The sequence below is a fragment of the Cryptotermes secundus genome, unplaced genomic scaffold (genome assembly GCF_002891405.2).
Source record: "Cryptotermes secundus unplaced genomic scaffold, Csec_1.0 scaffold6, whole genome shotgun sequence".
Taxonomy (NCBI): domain Eukaryota; kingdom Metazoa; phylum Arthropoda; class Insecta; order Blattodea; family Kalotermitidae; genus Cryptotermes; species Cryptotermes secundus.
The window spans coordinates 244,398-268,817 of NW_019725001.1; the positions used below are offsets into that span (position 1 = coordinate 244,398).

At 40.9% G+C, this 24,420-nt stretch overlaps 1 protein-coding gene and 1 pseudogene across 1 annotated transcript; one reads left to right on the forward strand and one right to left on the reverse strand.

The window, feature by feature from the left end:
* The first annotated feature begins 9,237 nt into the window (after positions 1-9,237).
* On the forward strand, positions 9,238-23,949 carry LOC111863145. The gene is made up of 9 exons (XM_023849195.2): positions 9,238-9,366; positions 10,800-10,942; positions 13,024-13,117; positions 17,107-17,150; positions 17,250-17,285; positions 18,477-18,609; positions 19,688-19,782; positions 21,273-21,300; positions 23,665-23,949. Exons 1-9 carry the CDS (start codon positions 9,264-9,266, stop codon positions 23,739-23,741), a joined length of 753 nt encoding a protein of 250 aa, XP_023704963.1. The 5' UTR covers positions 9,238-9,263; the 3' UTR covers positions 23,742-23,949.
* Positions 10,057-10,175, reverse strand: LOC111863159 (annotated as a pseudogene).
* Positions 23,950-24,420: the final 471 nt, after the last annotated feature.

Consider the following 24,420-nt stretch of genomic DNA (forward strand, 5'->3'; position numbering starts at 1 on the left):
GTTGCTATGTAACGCTAGCGGAGGTAACCGCTGTTACTATCGTAACGTCGCCGCTGTTGACTCGCGTTGCCTAGCGACCGCGATATCCCTCGGTGACGTCACCGCGGAGGGGAGTGACGGGGCGGGAACTCGCCTATTACCGTAGTAACGCGAGCGTTACGTTACCGCCACGTACCGCTGGGGAGGTAGGGGTCAACATGTCACAATATTAAAATTCATAACAAAAACACAAACTCAACGCAGAAAAATAAAGTAATTTATGTTGAATTTAAGAGCAAGCATGTAAGAAGCACATATCGCCATATTCTGGTGGTTAGCAGTAAATTGCATGACTACGGAATTTTTGTTACGTTAATCATAGTAACAACATTTTATTTATTTTTCATTAACCTGCTAAACCTCTCTCCTTCCATGAAATTATTTTCAGGTGATGGTCATGAATACGAGACAGTTTTTTAAAAATACAAAAATACAGATTGTTTAAACTTCATTTAAATATTAATTAAAGTTTGTTTATATCAATGTAACACAATCAACTTCCGTTAATTTTTCCGGAATATATGAAGACGTAAACTGTTGTGTACTTTGAATTAACAAACATGCTCTTCATCTGGTAGAAACTTCCCACAAGATTATTATATTCAGCTGTGTATATTGCACATTTAGCATCCCCAGGAAAATATTCGGGGCGAATTACTTCACTGTCGATCTAAGACCACATTTATTCACCCCATTTATATGTTCATCATGTTAAAGTAGCTACTACGCAGTACACTTTGCTTACTCACCTACAGTAGCTGCTTGAGTTTCGACGGTGTCCGGTGGAGATCAAACAGCCAGCCATATTGAATGTTAGAGAACAGGTCTCCCATTGCATCTTAGCTTATCATAACGTTCGCATCCTGCACTAAACGATTCACACTCACGTAATATTTTATTACAAGTATCACACTAACATCTTACAACTCTTTCATCAATACTATCCTATTATGACAGTCGTATCAACTACACGCGTTCACTTCCGATGTATTTAACCATCACAGTTCGACAGATTCCCGAAATCAAGATATGCTCGTTGCAGGGCCTTTCCGGTAACCGTCAGTGGCACGGAGTATATACGAGTTCCATCACTGTCACTGAACCCTGGCAAAAGTCTGGACCGACGGATTGTCTTCACTAGTCACTAGTGAAGACGACACACACAACAAAGGGGCACATTACAGATACAGACACAGCAAAACAACGGGCTAACGAACAGAGAAACAAGCTGCAGAAACAAACCTTCTGGAATATCTCATAGCTCCAAACAAGTGGACGACGCCCCTTATGAGGTGGAAATTTTAATTGATTTTAATTAATTATTTACGTTATTTTAAGTAGACTGCAACGCGCGGTTTTAGCAGCGCACGTAAGAGCAGTGTAACAGTTTGGACGCAATAAGACACTTGCAGATGGCAATCTATGGCCGAAACATGTTGTGTTAAGCGTTAAATGGTGAATAAACAATTGTTGCATTATTGACGGACTGTGGATACATAGACGTTTTAATTAAAGTTTTGCAACAGGATACTGAAATACAGAATTACAGATAAAATGTGTGGTGATAGTATAAATGTAAAGCTGTTCTTGTGCTTAACTAATTAAGCACTAAGCCGTGAAGACGTATGGGGAGTGGATGTATAGACACAAATTGTCTTGATCTCGGCACTAACTGGAGAAGAGTGGTCAGCTTCACGCCCTGGCCGCCTCACGCCAGGGGAAAGGGCCCCCGGTACCCATTAGATAAAAAGTTGGGTGGACCGTGAAGATTGTGTAGAGGTAATAATAAATTTTACCATAGCAACAGATAAAATTACAGTACTTGGTATTTTAATCACTAAGTTTCTGGACAACAGTCGGGAAGCTGGGTTCTGAACTGTGCGGCACCAAAAATTCCTCCGTTTAATCTTCTCTCAGCCGGTCACGGTAGCCTAGCGGTCTAAGGCATGTACTGTCTTCGCTCGCTCGGAAGCCGGGATCGTGGGTTCGGATCTGTTTCCTGTGAGGTACGAACTGAATTCTTATATATTATTCTTATACACTGCCGGTCACAGTAGCCGAGCGGTCTAAGGCATGCACTGTCTTCGCTCGATCGGAAGCCGGGATCGGGGATTCGAATCCCACTCAGGACATGGATGTTTAGTTTGTGTGTGTGCGTTTTTCTGTGTTTGTGTACAGGTAGAGGCCTTGCGACGAGCTGATCACCCGCCCAAGGAGTCCTACCGAATGTCTAAGATCTAGTAAACCGAAGTGAAACGGAGATTTTCTTGAAGGTAGGCCTAGGCCCAAATGAGGGCCGTAGGGCCAATGGAAAAAAAATCTCTCAGTTTCTTATACGTATAAGTCAATTTGTCACTGTGATTATCCACACAACCACCTGATTGATGTGGGGGCCTGGAAGTATAGCTCCACGCATACTTGACCTCGGTGTTAGTTGGAGGCAAACAGTCATGTTCCGGTGCTATTCCCTCGGGGGAAAAGCCCAGGCGTTAATTATCCGGAACACGGACAATCCCTACTCTCCGTGTGCACTTGGTAATGCAGAGAAATGTTCCTGACGCTGTCGGAAAATGAACCCATGCCATCCACCCTTACATCAGTCGTTTTACTGACAGGCATTTTCTGGCTTGTTATTCTGCAATTTGTAGCTTGTTAATTAAATGTACCTTTATATTTTTCAGTGTTGTCTAGAAATATCACAAGTGAAGAGCAAATAATTATAAGTAGCCTACACAAAATCTGATTCTTCATACTGTAATGTGTTTCGTTACTGAAGACGCCGTAGAGATCGTTAATTGGTTTATTGAACAATCTACAACCAACGGCTACAAGGGACCAAGTCCCTTGTACTGCGGCTACTTCTGGCCTATTGTACCAGCCCCAGATGATAGGTGAGGGTGATTGTGGAGCAATTGGTGGAATGAAGATTGCGAGGGGACACCAAAATACTCCGAGAAAACCTGCCCCAGCGCCACTTTGTCCACCACGAATCCCACTTGACCACACCCGGGAACGAACCCAGGCCGCCGCGGTGGGAAGCCAGCGACTAACGGCTTGAGCTATGGCGCGACCTAAGTAAGTAGGTTGGTCTAGAAGTAAATGCAGAAATCTGATTATATGTTGCTGTTTCATCACCAAAATGCAGGGCAAAATCATGACATAGAGATAGGTAACAGATATTTTGAAAATGTTCAGATATTTGGGAACGTGAGTAACAAATCAAAATTTGATTAGGAGGAAATGAAGATGAGATTGAACTCGGGCAATGTTTGCTACAGTTCAGTCCAGAACCTTCTGTCTTCTAGCCTACTGTCTAAAACCATAACAACTGGAATATACAAAACTATAATTTTGCCTGTGGTTCTGATTGGTGTGGAACTTAGTCTCTGACATTAAGGGAAGGGCACAGACTGTGGGTGTTTGAGAACAGGGGGCTGAAGGGAAAAATTTGGACCGAAGAGGGACGAAGTGACGGGAGGTTGGAGAAATTTAATGAGGAGCTTCACAATGTGTACTTCTCGTGAGTACAAACAGAATGATTAAGTCAGGAAAGATGATATGGGCAGGGAATGTAGCACGAATGAAAGACACGAGGAATGCATATAGGATTTTGGTGGGAAAGCCAGAAGGAAAGATGCCACTAGGAAGACCAAGACGTATGTATGTGGATAATATTAACATGGATCTTAGAGACGTAGTATGGGGTGGTATGGACTGGATTGATCTGATTCAGGATAGGGACTACTGGAGGGCTCTCATGTACACGGTGATGAACCTTCGGGTTCCATTAAGTGCTGGGAAATTCTCGAGTAGCTGCACAACTTGCGGCTTCTCAAGAAGGGCTGAGTTGCAAGAAGTTAGTTAGTTTAGACTTATAGAGCGTTTCCAGTGTTTCGGAAGAAGCTGTTACACCTCCTGCTATGGAGACTGAGGCAGAGGTTCCTCTGAAGCCCTGGTAACGTCCCACGGCACCACACCCCAGACGGCAGCAACCTTCCTAATACATCTCTGTTGCAAAGACAACCCAGTTAATGTCCTTCAGGGAAACAGCGCCTGTTTATATTGAGAATCATAAGAAATAAACGAATAAAATATACAGAAAAAATGCAGAGACCTTTAATGTTTCAACACAATTACTCTGTCATGGCACAAACCTGCAGGAAGGAGGAGAAGGGCAAGACCGTTACGACCTACTACAACGCAGAACCCAACTGTCAACAGCAAACTGAACTGCCTACTCTTCAAGTCTGCAGATGGACTCGTCCGTTCCGCCCATACACAAAAATTGTCTTCTACGCATGTGCCAACACATCGGAACCAAGCTCTATTTTATATAAGCAAAACGTGTGGTACACACAATTATCACTATGCTTCAAAGGGTTAAGTGAGTGTCAAGGTCAAGTGGGATTTGTGGTGGATAAAGTGGCGCTGGGGCAGGTTTTCTCCGAGTACGTCGGTTTCCCCTGCCTATCTTCATTCCACCAATTGCTCCACAATCACCCTCACCTATCATCTGGGGCTGGTACAATAGGCCAGAAGTGGCCGCAGTACAAGGGACTTAGTCCCACCCCACTAGTAGTAAAAAAAAGGAGTGTCAATATAGACCAGCTATTACAAGATCGGCAGGAAGTTATACAGATTCGCATTATTCAGACTAAAATTTTCTGAGATTTCAGACGCTAAAGTTTCTCTGTCTTCAAGGCTGAAGTTGAAGGTAGAATGTTCTATTGAAATGTCGATATCTTCTACAAGATTACACGGTATCAAAACCCAAAAGAACGGTCATAATTTCAACAGTGCCGTGAAATTTTAAGGCGTACGCCTTGCATGTAGTTGATCTCTTACAGCTGTAATAAACTTGACGAGATCATGACACCCAAAGTTCTAAAGGTACCTCATTCCTGTTTCATCCTACTAGGACACAATAAGCAAACATACGTATAAATATGTAATTTTAATTTCTGGAGGTAAAGTATGTTACCATTACAGGCAGGAACTGAAGTGTTTGTACAGTGTGAATTAATGATGACAGTATATGTTGCTGCATAAAGGGTATTCAGCAGGAAATGCAAATGTTTATTGCGCCACTAACAAATATTCACAGCAATTGTGGAGTGTGTAATGTTTCATAAATATTAATAAACTCTGATATATAAATTGCTTTCGATATCGCTTGCCTGCAGTAGCGTTGTTTGTTGAGATTCTATGCTAGAAGCCGAAGGTGACGGTTTCGATTCCTGAGTACGTCTTTTTTTTTCAGTTGACCTAATCCTTTCAGCCACAATGTGGTCCTGAGGTCGATTCAGGCTCTAACAGAAATGAGTAACAGGAACCTTCCTCGGGGTAAAGGGCGGTCTACGCATAATGCTGACGACCACACCGCCATCTGTGAGCTGATTGTCTCACAACCTATGGGCCTCCACAGCCTGTTACACGAACAGCTTTACCATTTTTACCGATATCCGTGTCTCGTCCACACACAACCTGCTTTGTTGACGTCTTCTAATACAATATGTACTCAAGTCAAAGTCACATTGCGACTGACGGTCAGTCATTCTGTCTTGGTGTCGAGCGCCGGCTGGGGCTCATGAAAGTAACAGTCCTGTCCATGTGGGGAGCCCTCTCTGATGAGAGGTCGGGCCTCTCATTTGTCAGTCATAGTCGATAGTACAGGGTGATTCATATAGAACCGGCACGACGAAATGAGGTGTAATATAATATATACCATACAGATATTAAAGTAATTTACACATATCTTATCTTGGATTGTGTGCCGTGATCAGAGCAGGTGTTTAAAGTGTCCGCCGTTTTCAAGTAGACATTAGAAACACTCGCTGTTCAACAGTGAACTCCATGACTGTCGCCTGCGCACTGCAGATACGTTTCGGCATTGACCTTGACCTTGCAGCATAAGGGCTGCCACTTGCCGGATCATGCGCACCCCATTCGACTCAGCACGGCCCACGGATTATTATGTCGTAATTGTGAGCGGTTATATGCATCACCTGCGGAATTATTAGCAAATTCATCGGGCCGGCTCTATACGAGTCACCCTGTATTAGTCCATTGTCACTATGCACACTTATTTACAATTAAGTCTTAATATCCAGTATGCATAACATATACAAGATCCCTGTCAGTCTAGGCTCAGTACAGCAGATTATGCCCTATTTCTAGGAGTATTCGCTACCACGGCAGTCTAGTCACTTGAAGACCGCATGCCTGACCGCCGCCAAGCAATGTGTGCTCTTGTCTCTACTGAACTTTATATCAGGTGTTAAAGCAATCCACAGTCTGGTAAAACTCTGTCTTTGATTAATATATTGTTGGATTCCATAAAGAGTGATACATAAAGGTAAAAGATGAAGGCAAAATTGTTCCTGTACCTGAGAAAACACTACACCATGAAGGCGTATAGGGGAGTGGGTATATAGACCCAAGCTTTCTTGACCTTGGCACTAGCTGGAGGTGAGTGATCAGCTTCACGTCCCGACCGCTTTATTCGATTGGAAAGAACCCCCAGTATCCATTTGGGTGGATCCCAGTGCCGGTCTGAACGACATGGAGAAGTGAAAATTCTTGACCCCACCGGGACTCGAACTCAGACTTCTCGGTCGTCCAGCCAGTAGCTATTTGCTATACCGACTACGTTATCCCGGCTCAAAAAGAGTGGTCAATTCTGAGTTTTATTCAGGCACAATTGGCCATCGATGTTGACCCGCGTCTAAACGCAAGAACGAACGGCGTATGTCTGGCGCTCACCTGAACGTAGTGAGAAAACTGACGAAAATGTAAGCCAAGACAGCAGGTGTTCCAGACAATAACCGAATCTGGTAGTTCCCGAATCCAAGTCAGAATAGTTAAAAAAAATTAACTCTTGCTCGGGCTACAAACACTAAATTCGTGCAGAGAAATGATCATTTTCAAAGCAACGTATAGAGAATGGCGTGACGTTAAGTGTCGCAATCGTGAACTTTAAGAAACAGAACAATGTCATGGGACAGCCGGGTCATGTGTCCTGTCTCCGGTTTCACCAGGATGCGGTCACGCGTCCGACTCGAATAATGGCCGACCTTGATTAACTGCACACACGTGATAACTTGCTAGAAAAAATGTTCACTGAATGAACTGCGCACAAAGCTGCGCTTACAGTATAAACCTTTACAAAGCGAAATCTATCTAAACAAGTTTCAAATGTCGGTTCCTGACTCAGGGAGTACAAACAGTACCTTTGTCACCAGCCTCAACTATGTTTATGCAAACCGTTGTATTTTATTTTGGAAAGCAGTGAATCTCATAAACAAAATACATAGATGATACGTCATGTTATTCAACATTCAAGTAGGCGGTACACATACATACCACTATCATACAAACTGTTTATTAATGTTAGTATATTATACGCAATTGTGACGACCAAAAGCACACCGCAATTTTCAGTATAATTTGAATAATTTCAGAAAATAATTTAAACTAATATTATTTCTTTGTTTTGAAATTTAGGGAAAGCTAAACATCTGTTTATGGATATTTTAATAATATAACAAAGATATATATCGTAAAAGAAAGTAACGCAGGAAAAAAAAAGTGTCATTAATTATCACAGTTACAAATTGTGTACGAGACTCTTCTGAACATGAAGCTGGTCTAGCCGCAGTGTGGTCGGACGAAAATGCACTGTCCCTGTTGGGGATCAAACCTGGTTCCCCATCCTGTGAGCGTTAGCCTTACTGACTGAACTATCAAGTATTGGTACAGAGAACGATTCCTTACCAACTGTTGTTTGGCCAACCGTGGATTTAAAGTATCTAGGGCTATCCGTCTGTATCTAGTTTCAGTTTGATAGTAAATAAAGTAAAGGCAAAGCTGTCCCTGTAACAGGCCATGAAGGCCCATAGGGTTGTGGGACTTCGAGGCTCCTACATTTTCTAGACTATTGGTTCATAGATGGCGGCAAGCCCTACGCGCCGGCCGTGCTTTTCCACCAAGGAATATTATTTAATTAATTCCTGGTACTCGTTTCTGCTGGAGGCTGAGTCCACCCCAGGGCCATAGTGCGGCCAGAACGATGAGGTCAATTGAAAAAAATCCAATGACCTCATCGGGACTTGAACCCGCGAACTTCCGACTTGTAGCATAGTGTCTCAACCAACTACACTACCTCGTGTCCCTCAGTTTGATAGAGTCTGGATTATTAATTTGTCACACACTGAAAACAGTCGGTCGTTTCTGCACCAAAAGATCCACGTTTGCTCTGTGCATGATTCTAACGGCATCCGTAACGAGTTTTGCAGCTTCCAGATTACAATTTACGTAATACTTTTTACATGCTAATTTTGTGTAATGTTATTACTTATGTTTATTTCTGGTGTTCAGTACAGGAACGGAAAATTTATTATGGCTCTAAAGAGAGTCAACAGCCGTTGTTTTTCCCATAAACCACGATTTCCCACAAGGCCCTGTTCTTGCCAGCAAAGGCTTTGTTAACCGAGAACGTAACCCCATTGGTTGACGAGGGACTGCTGTATATTATTTTAATCCGTTATAGTACAGTGGTAAGGAGCCGGGATAGCTCAGTCGGTATAGCGGCTGGCTACGGGCTAGACGTTCGACGGGTCGGAGTTCGAGTGCCGGTAGGGTTAAGAATTTTCTCTTCTCAATGTCGTCCAGGCCGGCTCTGTGGTCCACACAACCTCCTATCAAATGGATACCGGGGCTCTTTCCCCGGGGATAAGGCAGCCGGGGCGTGAAACTGACCACTCACCTTCAGTATTGCCGAGGACAAGAAAATATAGAGCTATACAGACACAACGTAATTATAAGTTTCGTGCCATTGTAAGAATAAGCTGCTACTATTTTCCTAAACAGCATTTACCGGTTGCTTTTGCGAAGAAGGTGGGCCCTGTATTGTGTGAGGTATAATCGAAATTTTAGATATTTTTGTACGAATTTTAGGCTTGAATGGATAAAGGGTTAAGCTAGAATATGATGACAAAGACGTTAGAATCTTATTTCAAAGTCAAATTTTTATCATCCCTGGAGAGAGGCTTCTATATACAATTGTCACATTAAAATCATAACTCCGTGGTCAGCCTTGAAACAGGGGGATCACGTGCTCATCATGCGTGTAATCATTGTCACATGATGCAAGTGTCATCAACTCGCTGCTGCTGCTCATCGTTATATAAACTTAAGCACCACACACGCAAACACAGTTGGTCACAATGGTGTCGCCCTGTATGTTAACGCTTTTGGCTGCGGCTTGCAGCGTGTCTGCGTGGGGCGAAGAGATGTATCTTCCACCACAAGCACGTCATCTGAATACAGGTAGGGTCTATTTCCAATTTCTATTTAACGAAAGGTTATACAGGACAGTGACCGTCTTTGTGGTCTAGTGGCCAGAGTTCCTGGTTACAGATCCAGAGGTCCCAGGTTCGATTCCCGGCGCTACCAGATTTTCTGAGAAGTAGTGGGTCTGGAACGGGATCCACTCAGCCTCGTGAGGATAATTGAGGAGCTATTTCAAGGAAATAGCTGCTCCGGTCTAGAAAACCGAAATTAACAGCAGTGGAGATTCGTTGCGCTGAACACGCGACACCCTCTATCAGCTAAAATTGGCACTAACTTCGCCAACAAGTGGCGGTCGCTCGGTCGCTATAGTTCGCTTGCGGGCTAAAACCACGGAGTTTGTTTTTGTTTGTTATGCAGGACAGTTGTAGGAGTAGCAGCAAAATTTTTGACAGTAAATGATAATAGTAGTAAAGGTAACAGTGGCAGTATGCTGGCCAATTTGCAGTACACGTGAGAGTAGCAGTCAATTAAATTACATTCTTATTTATTTACGTGCCAAATTAACAGCCCAAAGACAAAGAAAACGCGAGCACGACTAAAGAAAACATAGAACACAAAACAATAAAATGTATATAATATGGTTAATAACAAAGCTAGTAATAATAATTCAATTCAAATCTTACTTATGACCAAGTCAACAGCCGCAACACCAATTAAAAAAAGAAGTGACAACATCACGTGGTGTTCCCAAGCTGTCACCCATCCACGTACTAACCACATCCAATGTTATTTAACTTCGGTGATCGGACGGGAACCGGTGTTTTCAACCTGGTATGGCCGTTGGCTGCAAGAACGATAGAGTTAAGTAAAAGTATCCTTGTAAGAGTCCGTGGAAACCCATAGGGTTGTGAGATGTTGAGGTTCCCATATTTTCTAGACAGTCGGCGCATAGATGGCAGTAAGGTTGTCAGCATTACGCGCTGGCAATCCTTTATCCCCAAGAATATTACAAGAATATTATTATAATAATAATAATAATAATAAATCTATTAACACACATAAAGTTAACACTGTGAACTGGGAAAAGAAAAATATATACATTTACAAAAAACAAAATTAATATTGTGACATATGGGCTGTTTCTATAACAATTGAGGAATATTGTAAACATTCTCACGTCAACGAATACAGCAACAATAGAAGAACTGCTGTTTCTGTGCCACAGCCGGTAAACACCCCCTTTAAGAACGTGAGAACAATATAAGATAAACTGTGTGTTATATGCGGTCTACGCCAAGCAAACGCACGGAACAACAGGACGTCTGTTGCTAGGCAACGAAGCATCATTAAGTAAAGAAGACGGTGTTTTCCGTGGGGCCCGTGCAGAGGAGATATCTTGAAGACAATCGATGCTGCGGTTAACAGCGCTCTGTTATTATTATTTATCATCCTATGTTTTTCCCATTTAGTATTGCAGAACGTCATCACAGGATCCGAAGGCGACGACACGATCATTGTCACGGGCAACGTGGAGTTCAAGGAGACGATAAAGGTCACCAAGAAGAAAGTAAATGAGACAGATCACGAGAAAATGGAAAACTACTTTTTTGAGGTACGTGTAGGACTCAGAGAATGAAGTCTGGTGCTGACGATGAAGATTTGGATAGTAAACTTCTGGTATACAAGTGTGTTACTCTGTATTCTGGCACGTGGTTACCAAAGGTTCAGAGGAATTTTGATTTCCAGATTAACTTCAAATGCATATTTATATAAGATAAAGTGAAAACCCTCAGCACAAAGGATCTCATTGTGACAAATTCAAAGCTGGGAGGGGGGCTCCATGAGTTGCACACATTAGCAACTTAGAACTTGGGGAATCTTAGCATTTGCTTCAACAGAGAGAGAGAAATAGAGAAGACGTGTTTAGACATGACAGGCCACAGGGTTTCCCGTATACGCACTGTTCGGTTCATCTGAATAAGATTTAAAAAAAATCCAATTCTTGTAACACAGGGAATTAACTACCTGTCCATTTCAAATGCGACCGCTTAATAACGTATAGGTAAATAGCCCCTGATTATTCTCAGAAATATACGAAACACATAAATATATTCTGTTTGAAAAACTGGAGTTTTTAATGTCAACGCAGCTGGTATAGACTTTAAAAGTTTAATGTGTAGGACATAATATAAAAAATAACTACACTGTAAATACAAGTTTAGATTATGATATCGTCTTCAGACTTGTCACACATCTTTGTTATATTTAATTAAATTAATTAATAACACGTAAAAATACACGTAGTGTCTTGAGACGAAGCATTAACACAATAAATAATTGAACTTAACTCTTTCAGGACTCAAATTCGCATAAATAATATTGATTGATCAGTAACTGTCAGATGACAGGTCCACAGTCTCTTCCAAAACAGTTCCTCCACTTAATGTGATCTTCTGTTTTTGGAAAGAGACTATCCAGGAAAAGTGATAATGTGGTAGTTTTTCCATTTGCTTTCCACATCGCAGTACAGCAGCCGTTCAAACCACTCTGGTCACGCCTGTTGCTATACGAACTTGAACCATCTCGAGCATCATTTGTTCTGTGCTTCAAGTCGATGCTGATGACGCTGCTTCCGGCATCAGTTTTTGGTTTTTGGTGTCTCTCTTCGTCTGATGCCTACCCTTTGACCTGTCCAGCAAGGGAGGCCCTGCCAGTAGCTACGCTACCGCTGGTATAGCTCTCAGGGTCCTTGGCATACTCAAACCCCCTCACCACGATAAGGTGGAGACACCAACGAGGGGGAAATAATATATACAAATTAATTTCGTACCTCGCAGGAAACCTATTACGTCTCCACTCCAAAGAACAACCGGTTAATGCTGGTTAGCTAAATAATCGCTGAATACCGTGGGAACCGTAGGAAACCTACAAAGAGACTCTGTGAGCAGAAAGAAGAATTTTAGTTTGTTAAAGTGGGTGCTTTATATAGTATTCACTGACATTCAAAGGGCTAACCTCATAAGTACATCTGATGATCTATTAACAAACCATATACTATACTGAAGCAACACAAACAAATCCATTGTACCTAAACTGTACATATCTCCACCGAGGTGCATTTTTCTATTTATTTCCATCCGTTCTCTTCATAGATGTATCAGTAGTACTAACAATGTGGCCACCTTCCATGTGGGAACCGTAGGAAACCTACAAAGAGACTCTGTGAGCAGAAAGAAGAATTTTAGTTTGTTAAAGTGGGTGCTTTATATAGTATTCACTGACATTCAAAGGGCTAACCTCATAAGTACATCTGATGATCTATTAACAAACCATATACTATACTGAAGCAACACAAACAAATCCATTGTACCTAAACTGTACATATCTCCACCGAGGTGCATTTTTCTATTTATTTCCATCCGTTCTCTTCATAGATGTATCAGTAGTACTAACAATGTGGCCACCTTCCATAACGACAAGGCCTTTGTGCTTGTTGACACAGGCCAGGGGGGCTGGATTGGAAAGCAACATTAGACAGTAAGGAGAAAGTCTTGAGGACCAACATCCTCACCGTCCAGGGGACATCTTTCAGCGGTCCCAGTGTAGTTGTTTCCTCAGACGGGGCAGATAGGATCGGTGTGTCCAGCTCACAAATTTTCTTGTCCTCATTAAAATATTCTATCCTTCTTTCAGAGATGCTGTGATGTGCCTTCAAACCTGACATACTCAGTCAATGAGACTGTCAGAGAATGTATTGACGTTGTACAGGAAGGTATTTCAGAAAAAGGTAAGTTTTGGGGTAAATGTTCAAATCGTGTACTAACTTAACTGTTTTCAAGGAGCTGAACCCTCCTTGAGAAACCTCCAGTTGTGCAGATACTCAAGGACTTCCCAACATTTTATGGAACCCGAAAGTTCATTACCGTGTTCACAAGAGCCTTTCACTGCTCCCCATCCTGAGCCACATCAGTCCAGTACATAACTCCCTAAGATCCATTTTAATATTATCCGCTCACTTACGTCTTCATCCTCTTTCCTGCTGGCTTTCCCATCAATATCCTATATAAATTTCTCTTCTTCCCCGTTCATGCTACATGCCCTATCCAGCTCATTCTCCTTGACTTGATAATTCTAAAGCTTATATGCTAGGAATAAAATCAAATACTTCAAATATAGCTTCTGAATAGGTCATGGCAGAATATTTCATCCTGACCAAAACACATTTTATCGTGTTAAGAAAATGTGTGTCAGGAGTCATCATAGAAGTGTTACGCTGTAATTTTGGGGATTTAAAGAAAACCAGACTCTCTCGCGCTTTCAAACTATTCTGTACCACAGTCCGGTCAAGGAAAGAATGAACATAGATTCTTCTCCATCCGACAGCTTAGCACCCTATCTCCTTTTTATGTGCCTTCCCTCACATAAAAGAATTTTTCTTCCACTCTGTCCCTCTCGGTGCTTAATTTCAACTAAAAAATCATGTCATTTCACTTCATTAATATAAATTATTTTAAACTGGAAGTATATAACCACTTTTCTTGATACGGGAGGAGATGCGTAGATCCCTGGATTCTTGGCGTAGGCTCTAGATATAGGTGAGTGGTCAGCTTCACGCCACGGCCACTTTACCTTCGTCGAAAGAGTCCCCGGTACCCTCTGGATAGGATGCTGGGTGCACCCCAGAACCGGTCTGGCCGAAGTTGAGAGAAGAAAAATCTTGCTTCTACCAGGACTCGAACTTCGAACACTCTGCCTCCCCACTATAGCCGTTCGCTATATGAACTGCTCTATCTTGGCTCAATAAGTAAAAACAATGTAGCTTGTAGTCCCGTTACTAGGTAACGACCTTGAAACAAACGGTGAAACTACATCCGCTGCTAGGTAACACATCCATAATAAACAAGTATACGCAACCTTTACTGTGTAGCGTCTCTGAGGAAACAATTAGAGTTCAACAACGAAACCGGGAGAAGTCAGTTATAATGGAATCATGTGAAGAAAAAGCTTGGTCGGCGCAGTTGAAGAATCCACACTGTTAGAAGCCGTTACCAAGAAATGCCTGGTAGAGATTGCAGAAGATTGAAAAGATTCAGCGTGAGGTGTAGTGATTTTTAAAGTGTGGAAATTAGCGATAGTGTTATAGTGATTTGTAGTTAAGAACTGTCAGTAAACAATAAATCCAATCCATATTCCGAAATCCCGTCGAGAATCATTCTTAACACGTGACAATAATAAAGCAGATAGTCTCTGGAGAGGGGTGGTGTGCAATGTAAGTAAGATGAGGGAGCAAATGGCCAGCTTAAACGCTTAACACGCTGCATTCATTCTTTGCTTGACATGACCTGTGTGTATATTGAGAATGAACCAGACTCTGAGGAACTTGTTAAGTAATGCAATTTGAGTGAATTCAGTGCAAATAACAATGTTACTTCAGCCGATAAAACAGTCTGATGTCAGAATACGGTCCTGTGAGTTGTGACACCGTATAGTTCGATGGGAGCCCGAAATTTCTAGGAATATATCGTTTCCATCTTCAAGATCGGAGAGTGAGCCAAACGAGAAACCAATAGAAGCAGGCGGCGAGCCAGTGAAGGCTCTCACTACTAACATCTCTGCGAACCGAAAGGCTAGACGGCTGGAGGGGAATATAGGGGAGTACGCTGTGGTGGGGAGCGTAAAAGCTCGACCGTAGCGCTAGTAGGGGAGGGTGGGAACTAATCCGTGGGACTTCTTTCCGTGTCCTCAGTATAGGAAATGAATATTACTTTTTCCTACAACTTCATGCATAAGTATATTTACTCTTCTTCGGCTATATAAATTTTTTAAATATTTGAGTAGTTGATGCTGTGGAGATGTCCCGTTCTTCTCAGGGATCACCCGTCTTGCGGGAATCTCCCAACCACATATGCTCGTAGATGGAGTACGGCCCTTTCGGCTCCAGACAAATTGCTTATGGCCTTCGCCAGCACATTCCAGGTCCAGTAAATTGCTCTTGGCCCTCGCGAGTAGGGTTGTCCTTGGTTTCAGGCTCTGTCGGTACCCAAGACCAAATTCTTGTTTGTTCAAGGTCACAGCTTTGTGGCCAGCTTTAAATACTTAGTTCGAACCTCACAGAAAACACCGATGAATGGGGCTGTCACTTCCAGTACTGCAGTAAGGCCTAGGCAACGGAACAACGACAGTCAGTCTCTGCTTGTAGTGAAGCTGTCTGCTTCTGCTCTTTGTAGCGTGGCTTACTCTTCGACGCTGGATATGAAAATATGGAAAGGCACAGTGATGCAACATAGAAGACCGAACTCAGTCACCCTATTGAAAACCTCAAACCCAGTGAGTGAGAATACGTCCCAAACAAAGTGATAAAATTATCCATTCCGTAGGAAAAGTTTCGAACTGAGCAAAGTGGCTCAGCGATATTGTCTCTGGCTTCAATTCGGCAGGTATCCGTTTCGAACATTAGCTAGCTCACCAAATACCATGTCTGAGGTTATTCGTGATTTTCCTCAGTCCCTCTAGACATGTGCCGAGATATTACCGCATAATAGTCCACGATAGCTTCCTCCCACGTGAGTTCAGATTCTTCGATCGCCAATCATCCTAACGTTTCTTGCTTTACAGCGTGTCCCAGGAGGAAAGGTCATTCTAAGCAAATAGTGTATATATGTACGTGTGTCCTATTGCGAACGGTTTCCGGTATAGAGCTGTTTCACTGTACAGCTGAAAACTGTTTATAAGAAGAGATATTACGTACTGTTTCTGATACCGGTATTTATTGTTCGAGTGCCAAAGATGCTATAGTTTTTTTCTTTGGCGCTACAGCCCTCGTTTGGGCCTAGGCCTACCTCCATGAAACTTTCCGTTTCATATGGTAGACATATGGTAGGGCTCCTTGGGCGGGTGACCAGCTCGTCGCAAGGCCTCTACCTGTACACAAACACAGAAAAACGCACACTAACATCCATGCCCTGAGTTGGATTCGAACCCACGATTCCGGCTTCCGAGCGAGCGAAGACAGTGCATGCCTTAGACCGCTTGGATGGTATAGTTTACCGCGTAAAATGCATTTACGAAAATTCCGCCGTCAGCATCAAAGCACTTTGCAACTCGTGTGAGTACATGGCATATTGCTCTTCTGAGTGCATCTTGACGTTCCCTTAAGCGGGAGATAAGTTAAAATAGTTCTATACCTGAAACCTTTCGGAGTAGGACAACTGTACATATACGTGTAGACGTTTTGCTTAGAATGGCAGACACTATGTCCTCCAGTATATTGACCTTTCCTCCTGGGACACGCCGTAGAATATAGAGTAGTTGCATCATCTTTAAGTAAACCAGGAAAGAAGAATAAGGGAAAAAATGACAATTACGATGTTTATTTTCCGCGTGTGATTACGGATGTACACAATACACGGAGACAGTAATGTCGCAGGGTATGTGGACGACATTGTCGTACCGCTGGAAGGCTTTTGCAAATATAATTCAATGATTTAGAGGTCATAGAAAAACTGCTTTCTCTATGGTTTTCAGATTCTACTTAGAGAAAGTGTATAGAAAAATATTTTTCTTTACTGAAAATGAACTTGTAATGCTAACAGATTATGAGTTGTATTTCAAGTTACATACAGGAAAAAGCAGTTACATCTAAAATCACTGTAAATTAACTAATATTTCATTTTAACATTACAGCAAAATATGTACTGGTGACTTATTTCTAGAGAAACAAATATTATTAATATAATAAAGTGCGTATAAACTATAAATAATTAATATTTTTTTCAGGCGATTACAAAGAAGAAGCAACAAGACAGTTGACTACTCTTAATGTAAGTAAATAGATTTAACTGCTTTTGTTGTTTTTGTTGTTCAGTTTCAACATGCGATGACTAAACCATAAAATGAATGATGTCGTTTTCCTCTTGCAGTGTATCCTTCAGTGCGTGGGCTACAAACTTGGATTGGTAAGTTGATACTGCCTCTCATATAGCGTAATTCAAGGACTCAGAAGATTTTGACCACCAGATCTAAGGAACTTAGGAGAACATCACTGGAAATTTATTCCGTTCACGCCATGTAGAGTGTACAGTTAGCTTTTATATTGTACACCGGTCAGCTCATTGACTTATAGGTTGTACAATCTTCTTTTTAATCTCCTTTATTGACAATCAGCTACTGCAATCTTTTAGTCAGTTTGCTGCCTTGTGTACAATTAGTTAAGAATTGTACACTTCAGTGGCTTGAGTGGGTCACTTCCATTGTACAATCTGATTGTCAAAGAAGGAAATACAAAAAAATATAGCGTAATAGATCTGCAATTCTCCCCCTCCCCCTTGGCACTACAACCCCAGTGGGCCTAGGCCTACCTCCATGAACTTCTGCGTTCACTTCGGTTTTTCTAGAACTTACACATTCAGTAGTATTCCTTGGGTGGGTGATCAGCTCCCGGTTTCCAAGCGAGCGAAGACAGTGCATGCCTTAGACCACTCGGCTACCGTGATCGGCATTAATTTCCTTCGTTTGTACCGATTTATTTAACGGTTCATGATTCCAGCCCCTTTATTTATACGTATTGTGTCAGTACACCAGACAGCACACGTATTAAAGATAAGCAGAAGCACGCACACAGAATAATACCTGAACGGTGCTGAAAGCAAGAAGTAGCCGCTGCAGCACTGTAGACCTAGAGCAGGTGTCCCTGTGAATTTTACATTTAAAAAAAAAATTTAAAATTTTAATTTAAATTGAAGATTTTAAAAATACCAAAATTCAAAAATCAAATTTGACGTATGTAAATTAACAAAGATTTTATACATATCTGACAAGTACCAGCGAGGGGATTCTGATATATCGGGACCTATTAACAACGGAGAAATGAACAATTAAGTAAGCTGGTGTTTTTAAATTTTAAACTACGTGCAGTGTAACAGCTACGTGAGAGTATACACCTGATGATGACCATTTACGGCCAAAACATGTAGTGTAGAAGAAAACAAGACTAAAGAACTACAATAAATTGTTGCACTTAGGACGGAGTTTGTGTCATACATTGTGTAGAGTGTAACAGGATGCTTAAATATAATATTGTAAAAGAAATGGACGAACATGAAACTTAATTCAATCTAACTTCAAATTTTTGTTTTTCCCCTTCCAAGAGCGAGAGAAATGGGAACATTCTTCCTGAAGAAATGATCAGTTTCTTCTCAAGCGACAGCAGGGCCGTGGTTTTGGGTATAACGGAGAACATGATAAACAGGTGTATCAGAGATGCTAAGTACAGCACGTCAGGTAAGAATAACTGAGCTGACCCCTTCTTGAGAAGCCGCCAGTTGTGCAGCTACTCAAGAATTTCCAAAAATTTTATGGAACCCAAAGGTTCATAACCGTGTTCACAAGAGCCATCCATAATCTCTATCCTGAGCCATATCAATCCAGTCCATAACACCCCATCCTATTTCTTTAAGCTCCATTTTAATATTATTCATGCACCTACGTCTTGGTATTCATTAGGTTAGAATAAGAAAGTATATACACATATAATAATGCTATTGTTTAATTTATAAACGATTAAATGAAAATGCCTTTGCTTTTTATTATATTTGTTTCGATTAACTTACAAAATACACAAACATAAAATTGCATTTAGATCATTTTTTTCTTGAAGAAAGCAGTCTTCTGGGATTAGACACCGTGTATATGTGGTGTTAACCGACGTTTCGGAGGAACGTATCGCCTCCATCTTCAGGATAGAAGAAAAAATATAAGAAATCTGCAAGCGAAGAGACCGTGAGAACCGGTAAAAACAGACTGTGCTTTTACCGGTTCTCACGGTCTCCTCGCTTGCAGATTTCTTATATTTTTTCTTCTACCCTGAAGATGGAGGCGATACGTTCCTCCGAAACGTCGGTTAACACCACATATACACGGTGTCTAATCCCAGAAGACTGCTTTCTTCAAGAAAAAAATGATCTAAATGCAATTTTATGTTTGTGTATTTTGTAAGTTAATCGAAACAAATATAATAAAAAGCAAAGGCATTTTCATTTAATCGTTTATAAATTAAACAATAGCATTATTATATGTGTATATACTTTCTTATTCTAACCTAATGAATACCAAGACGTAGGTGCATGAATAATATTAAAANATTAAATGTTCTATGTAGAACGGTCAGTGTGGCAAATCGGATGCACTTTCAGCTCATACTGGAGAATTCTGTGGGTATTTTAATTTTCACTGCACTGAATAATCGTTTTCGCTGTTCTAATTTCTACTTATATTCATCATTGATATTGTAAAGAACGTGGTTTGAGGAAACTGGATATAATTTAATTTCTAGACCTAACTGTGTTACTTTTCTTCACAGAAATGAACAACCTAAATGAGGGGGGCAAAATATGCGACACGTCGAATACTGAACTCTTCAAATTTGTAAAATGCATCACAGAACTTGAAAACCTTGTAAGTACTGACTGCAAACTTATGTTGTTAACATACACCGAATAATTCAAAGACATACCTAAATAGAGCGAAACCCATAACATTTACATTGCTGTGTTTTGGGTTACGAAACATAGAATTTTTACTAAACAACTGTATATTGGATCATATTTAGTACAGTTAAATGCAAATGGGTTTTATAGGAGTAGCATTGAGGCAGCATCTTACGTGTGTGTTTTTCAGACCACCCATTTTTTTATTCCCTTAGTGGGGGGGGGGGCAGTCCAACTGGGTTCACTCGGCACTGCGGCCACTGATTGGCCTATTGTAGCCTGCCCCAGGTGATTATGATGACGGAAAATTTGGTGGAATGAAGATTTTCAGGGGAAACCGAAGTACTCGGAGAGAACCTGCCCCAGCGCCACCTTGCCCACCACAAATCCCACTTGACCAGACCCGGGATCGAACCCGGGCTGCCGCTGTGGGAAGTCAGCGACTAACCGCTTGAGCTATGGCTCGGCCTTCAGACCACTCTTTATTCTCATATAAATTGAAAAGGAACTTAACTTTACTATAATTAACACGAGTAGCAACATAGGTTTCAGTAGTTTTCGAACCAGAAGTAAATATTCCTCTTCAATGAAAAATGATATACCTATTTTTAATGGTTAAGTTGAAAGATTTTACTTTCTTTATATTACAGAATATTTACTCTAGATGTATTTCACATAAAATCCCGACTTATTTTGTCGCCTTACTATTGGTAGACCCTTAGAATTTTGGAGTGTCAGCTTTCAAACATATACAGTAAAACTTGGTTATAGCAACATCGGTTTCTGCGACACCTTGCTTATTGCGTCAAATATTCAATGGTACGAACTAATTCCTCATAAAGCAACTGTTTTTATACCTTGCTTAGTACGACATGCACAAATGCATCAACCTCGTCTGTAACGTCATTTTCATTCCTGAATTTCTCTGATATGGACATTGAACGTAATTTAGTAAGTGTGTATTGGGCAAGTAACAGGAAACAGATGAAGATAACTGAATACTGTACTCGTATCTAGGTACAGTAAGGCACAACAATTGATATAATCTACTGTAATTTGGTGAGTAGGCCTACCTTTAATATACAGTATTAGTGCGGTGTGTATTGTCAGTGAAAAGCGCTGTAATATGTCTTTGATATTACACATTTGGGCAATTCCACGTTAATGTTACGTTAGTCTGTACTTAACTACGTATTTCACTAAAAAATGCAACATTTTAACTCGGTTTTTGGTAGATTTTTACGTGACTAACATAAGGCTACTGTGGAAGTGCCCATTTCGGTTACAACGACATTCGTTTATAACGACACTATTTTTAGGTCCCTTTGATGATGTTATAACCAAGTTCTACTGTAGATCCATTTTTGATAATAATAAAATTTTGTATTATTCCAATCATTTGTTTGTTTCTGCATGCAATTAAACTTGTGTCTAATGTCATTTAAATGTTGTTTACAGCACTGCCCTTCTAAGTACCTGATACAAAGTGAGTATCATTTCCTTAGATTTCTATTGATACTAATTTCCAAATACGTAGAAAGTGGTGCTTAAGCGTTTTTATTTTTTAGTTCCTCGGGTTAACCCTCTGAAGCATGATTTTAACCTAAATACAGTTAAAAATTCAGTTCCTTCCACACAGAGAACGGATTGCGTCTATATTAGGAAGTCTTGCTGTTTAATACAGTTCGTGAAAATAATGACTATTTAATACGGGAAAGATGGAAATATGAAGTACATACACTGTGCTTTAAAGGTCTTAACTGACGTAAACCACACTCGTCTTAAAACTGAAATTGCAGAACTTCACGTGCATGTGCAATGTTCATGGAAAAGTTACGACATATAAGGCTGCAAGTTTCCGTGTAAATGAAGCGAGATGAAAATCAAACAGGCTTATTTATGTTTTCACGAATCATGTTTTAACTTTTTTTTGTTGAGGCACTATGCTACAAGCCGGAAGGTCGCGGGATCGAATCCTGATGAGGTGGATTTTTTCAATTTACCTAATCCTTCAGTCGCACTATGGCCCTGGGGTCGACTCATCTAACAGAAAGGAGTACCAGGAATATTCTTGGGGGTAAAGGGCGGCCGGCGCTTAAGGCTGACAACCTTACCGCCACCTGTGATCCGATTTTCTAGAAAATATGGGAACCTCAACATCTCACAACCCTATGGGCCTTCACGGCCTGTTACAGGGATACCTTTATTTTACTTACTTACTTTTACAATTAAAACACTTCTTCATTTAAATTCAATTGCTTAATAAATCAAGTCACTGTCTAGTTTAAGCAAAATCATGCTTCCACGGTTTAACAACTTTAATAGTACAAAAGGAAAACTATTTCCAGTAAAGAAGAAAAGTAAGAACATGTGGGTGAATTACTAGCCTTTATTCACATATCGTTAGCCTATAAACTCCATTGGTTTTCTTTAATTTTTATCACTAAAGTTTCTTCATAAAAAATGGGAACTTAACTTAGTCACGTGCTCAGAAAGGCATGAGAAGCATTGTGAAATATTTTACATTTGAGAGACTTGGGGGCACATTTATGCGGCCCCAATGCACCCTCGTACCCCGCATACGACATTGCAGCAGGTAGAGTTTTATGCTAATTACGGCTGAGAGAACACGTGACTTTACAATCGCAAAGCCAATTGTTGCTGTAACAATTTGTGAAACAAGGAGATCGGGGAAGATTCATAAATTTATTTCCTTCCTTCACGAGTTTCTAATCCTGCAGAGCTACTGAAGTTGACATCATAAATGCTAATTTATTCTGCTTTATAAATTCCTTGTTTCAGTGCAGATTCCGCCAGTGGGATACAATCCTAAAGTTTCGCATAACCGCCATGTTTGTTACTCTTCAGCAGGAGGAATACTCTACATACAATATACATAGCATATCAGCATATCATATTTCACTTGCCGAGCGGAAATGGTTCTTCTTTTACTGCCATCACACCGGAAACAGACAAAAGTTACAGCAAGGCTGCAAATTTTTCTAAAATCTGTTATAATACACCATTTCGGGGCCTAAAATTAAATCCCTCTAATGCTGATCCCACATAAAAAATTTGTGCCTCCATAAGGTTGGTATTGCTGATTTTAGTGGAACAGAAATTGTCACGTTAGTGTGACAAAGAATGACAAAGCTTTGAAGCTAAATTTCGTAAAGAGGATCAGTTGGTTCAGAGAGACATTTACGGTCTCATAAACTTACTTTTTATACATAGAAAGCAAAAACAGTCTCAAAATTTCATCGAATTTCGACACTAATAAAGTGAAGTGACGTTTATATAAAAAATATGAGAAGTATATTTCAATTTGTACAATTCCACAACTATATGTCTAATATATTAAACTACGTGTATATTATATTATTAAACTATGAAACTCTAAATGATTATACACATATAACTATACAATTTAAAGGACTGCTTCTGTGGTCTAGGGGTCACAGTTGCTGGCTACAGATCCAGAGGTCGGGGTTCGATTCCCTACGCTACCAGATTTTCTGAGAAGTAGTGGGTCTTGAAAGGGATCCACTCAGACTCGTGAGGATAATTGAGGAGCTACTTGAATGGAAAAGTAGCGGCTCCGGTCTAGAGAACCGAGATTAACGGCCGTGGGGATCCGTTGCGCTGATCACGCGACACCCTCTATCCTCAAAAGTTGGCACTAACTTCGCCGACAAGCGGCATTCGCGGACTAAAGCCACGGAGTCTACAATTGAAGGAACCAAACATCTTGTATGGAAGGCAAGAGTTGAACGGGATATTCCCACCTCACGAGGAAAGCGATTGCGTTTCCATCGGCCTTACAATAATTATTCGTGTTCTGTTCCTTTAGGTAAATCCTGTCACAGAAGGAGAGAGACGATGAAGAAGAAACGTCGCCACGAAGCTGAACAGGAGATTCATAATTAATAAAGTTCCACACAGTTTTATAAAGTTTAAATTTTCGAATTCAGATTACTTCAAAACTGTAAATGAAAAAGTCGGCGAGATATAAATACATTAAGATTCTTGTTGTGAAGAAAGCGCTCCTTTTTTTCTTTTGCGTTTTATGATTCAAATGTACCATGAATTTGTAGACTGGCAACGCTCAGTATTCGAGTGAAGGTGTACTTACTTACTTACTTACTTACTTACTTACTTACTTACTTACTTACCTACTCCTCGAGCTGACCCCTTCTGGAGGAGCCGCCAATTCTGCAGCTACTCAAAAACTTCCCAGCATTTTATGGAACCCGAAGGTTCATTACCGTGTTCACAAGAGCCCTCCACTGGTCCCTATCCTGAGCCAGATCAATCCAATCCATACCATCCCATCCTATTTCTCTAAGATCAATTCTAATATGGTCAACCCACCTACGCCTTAGTCCTCCTAGTGGTCTCTTTCCTTTAGGCTCTCCCACCAATATCCTATATGCATTCCTCCTCCCCCATTCCTGCTACATGTCCTTCCCACCTCATCCTCCTTGTCTTGATCATTCTAATTATAATTGGAGAAGAATACAAGTTATGAAGCTTCTCATTATGCAGTTTTGTTGAACCTCCTGTCACTTTAACTCTCTTCGGTCCAAATATTCTCCTCTACACCCTA

Coding starts and splice junctions, on each gene's coding strand:
- LOC111863145 (XM_023849195.2), top strand. CDS start 9,264: ATGGTGTCGCCCTGTATGTTAACGCTTTTGGCTGCGGCTTGCAGCGTG. Junction 10,943..13,023: donor TGGAAAACTACTTTTTTGAG/GTACGTGTAGGA, acceptor TCCTTCTTTCAG/AGATGCTGTGATGTGCCTTC. Junction 17,151..17,249: donor GACAGTTGACTACTCTTAAT/GTAAGTAAATAG, acceptor TTCCTCTTGCAG/TGTATCCTTCAGTGCGTGGG.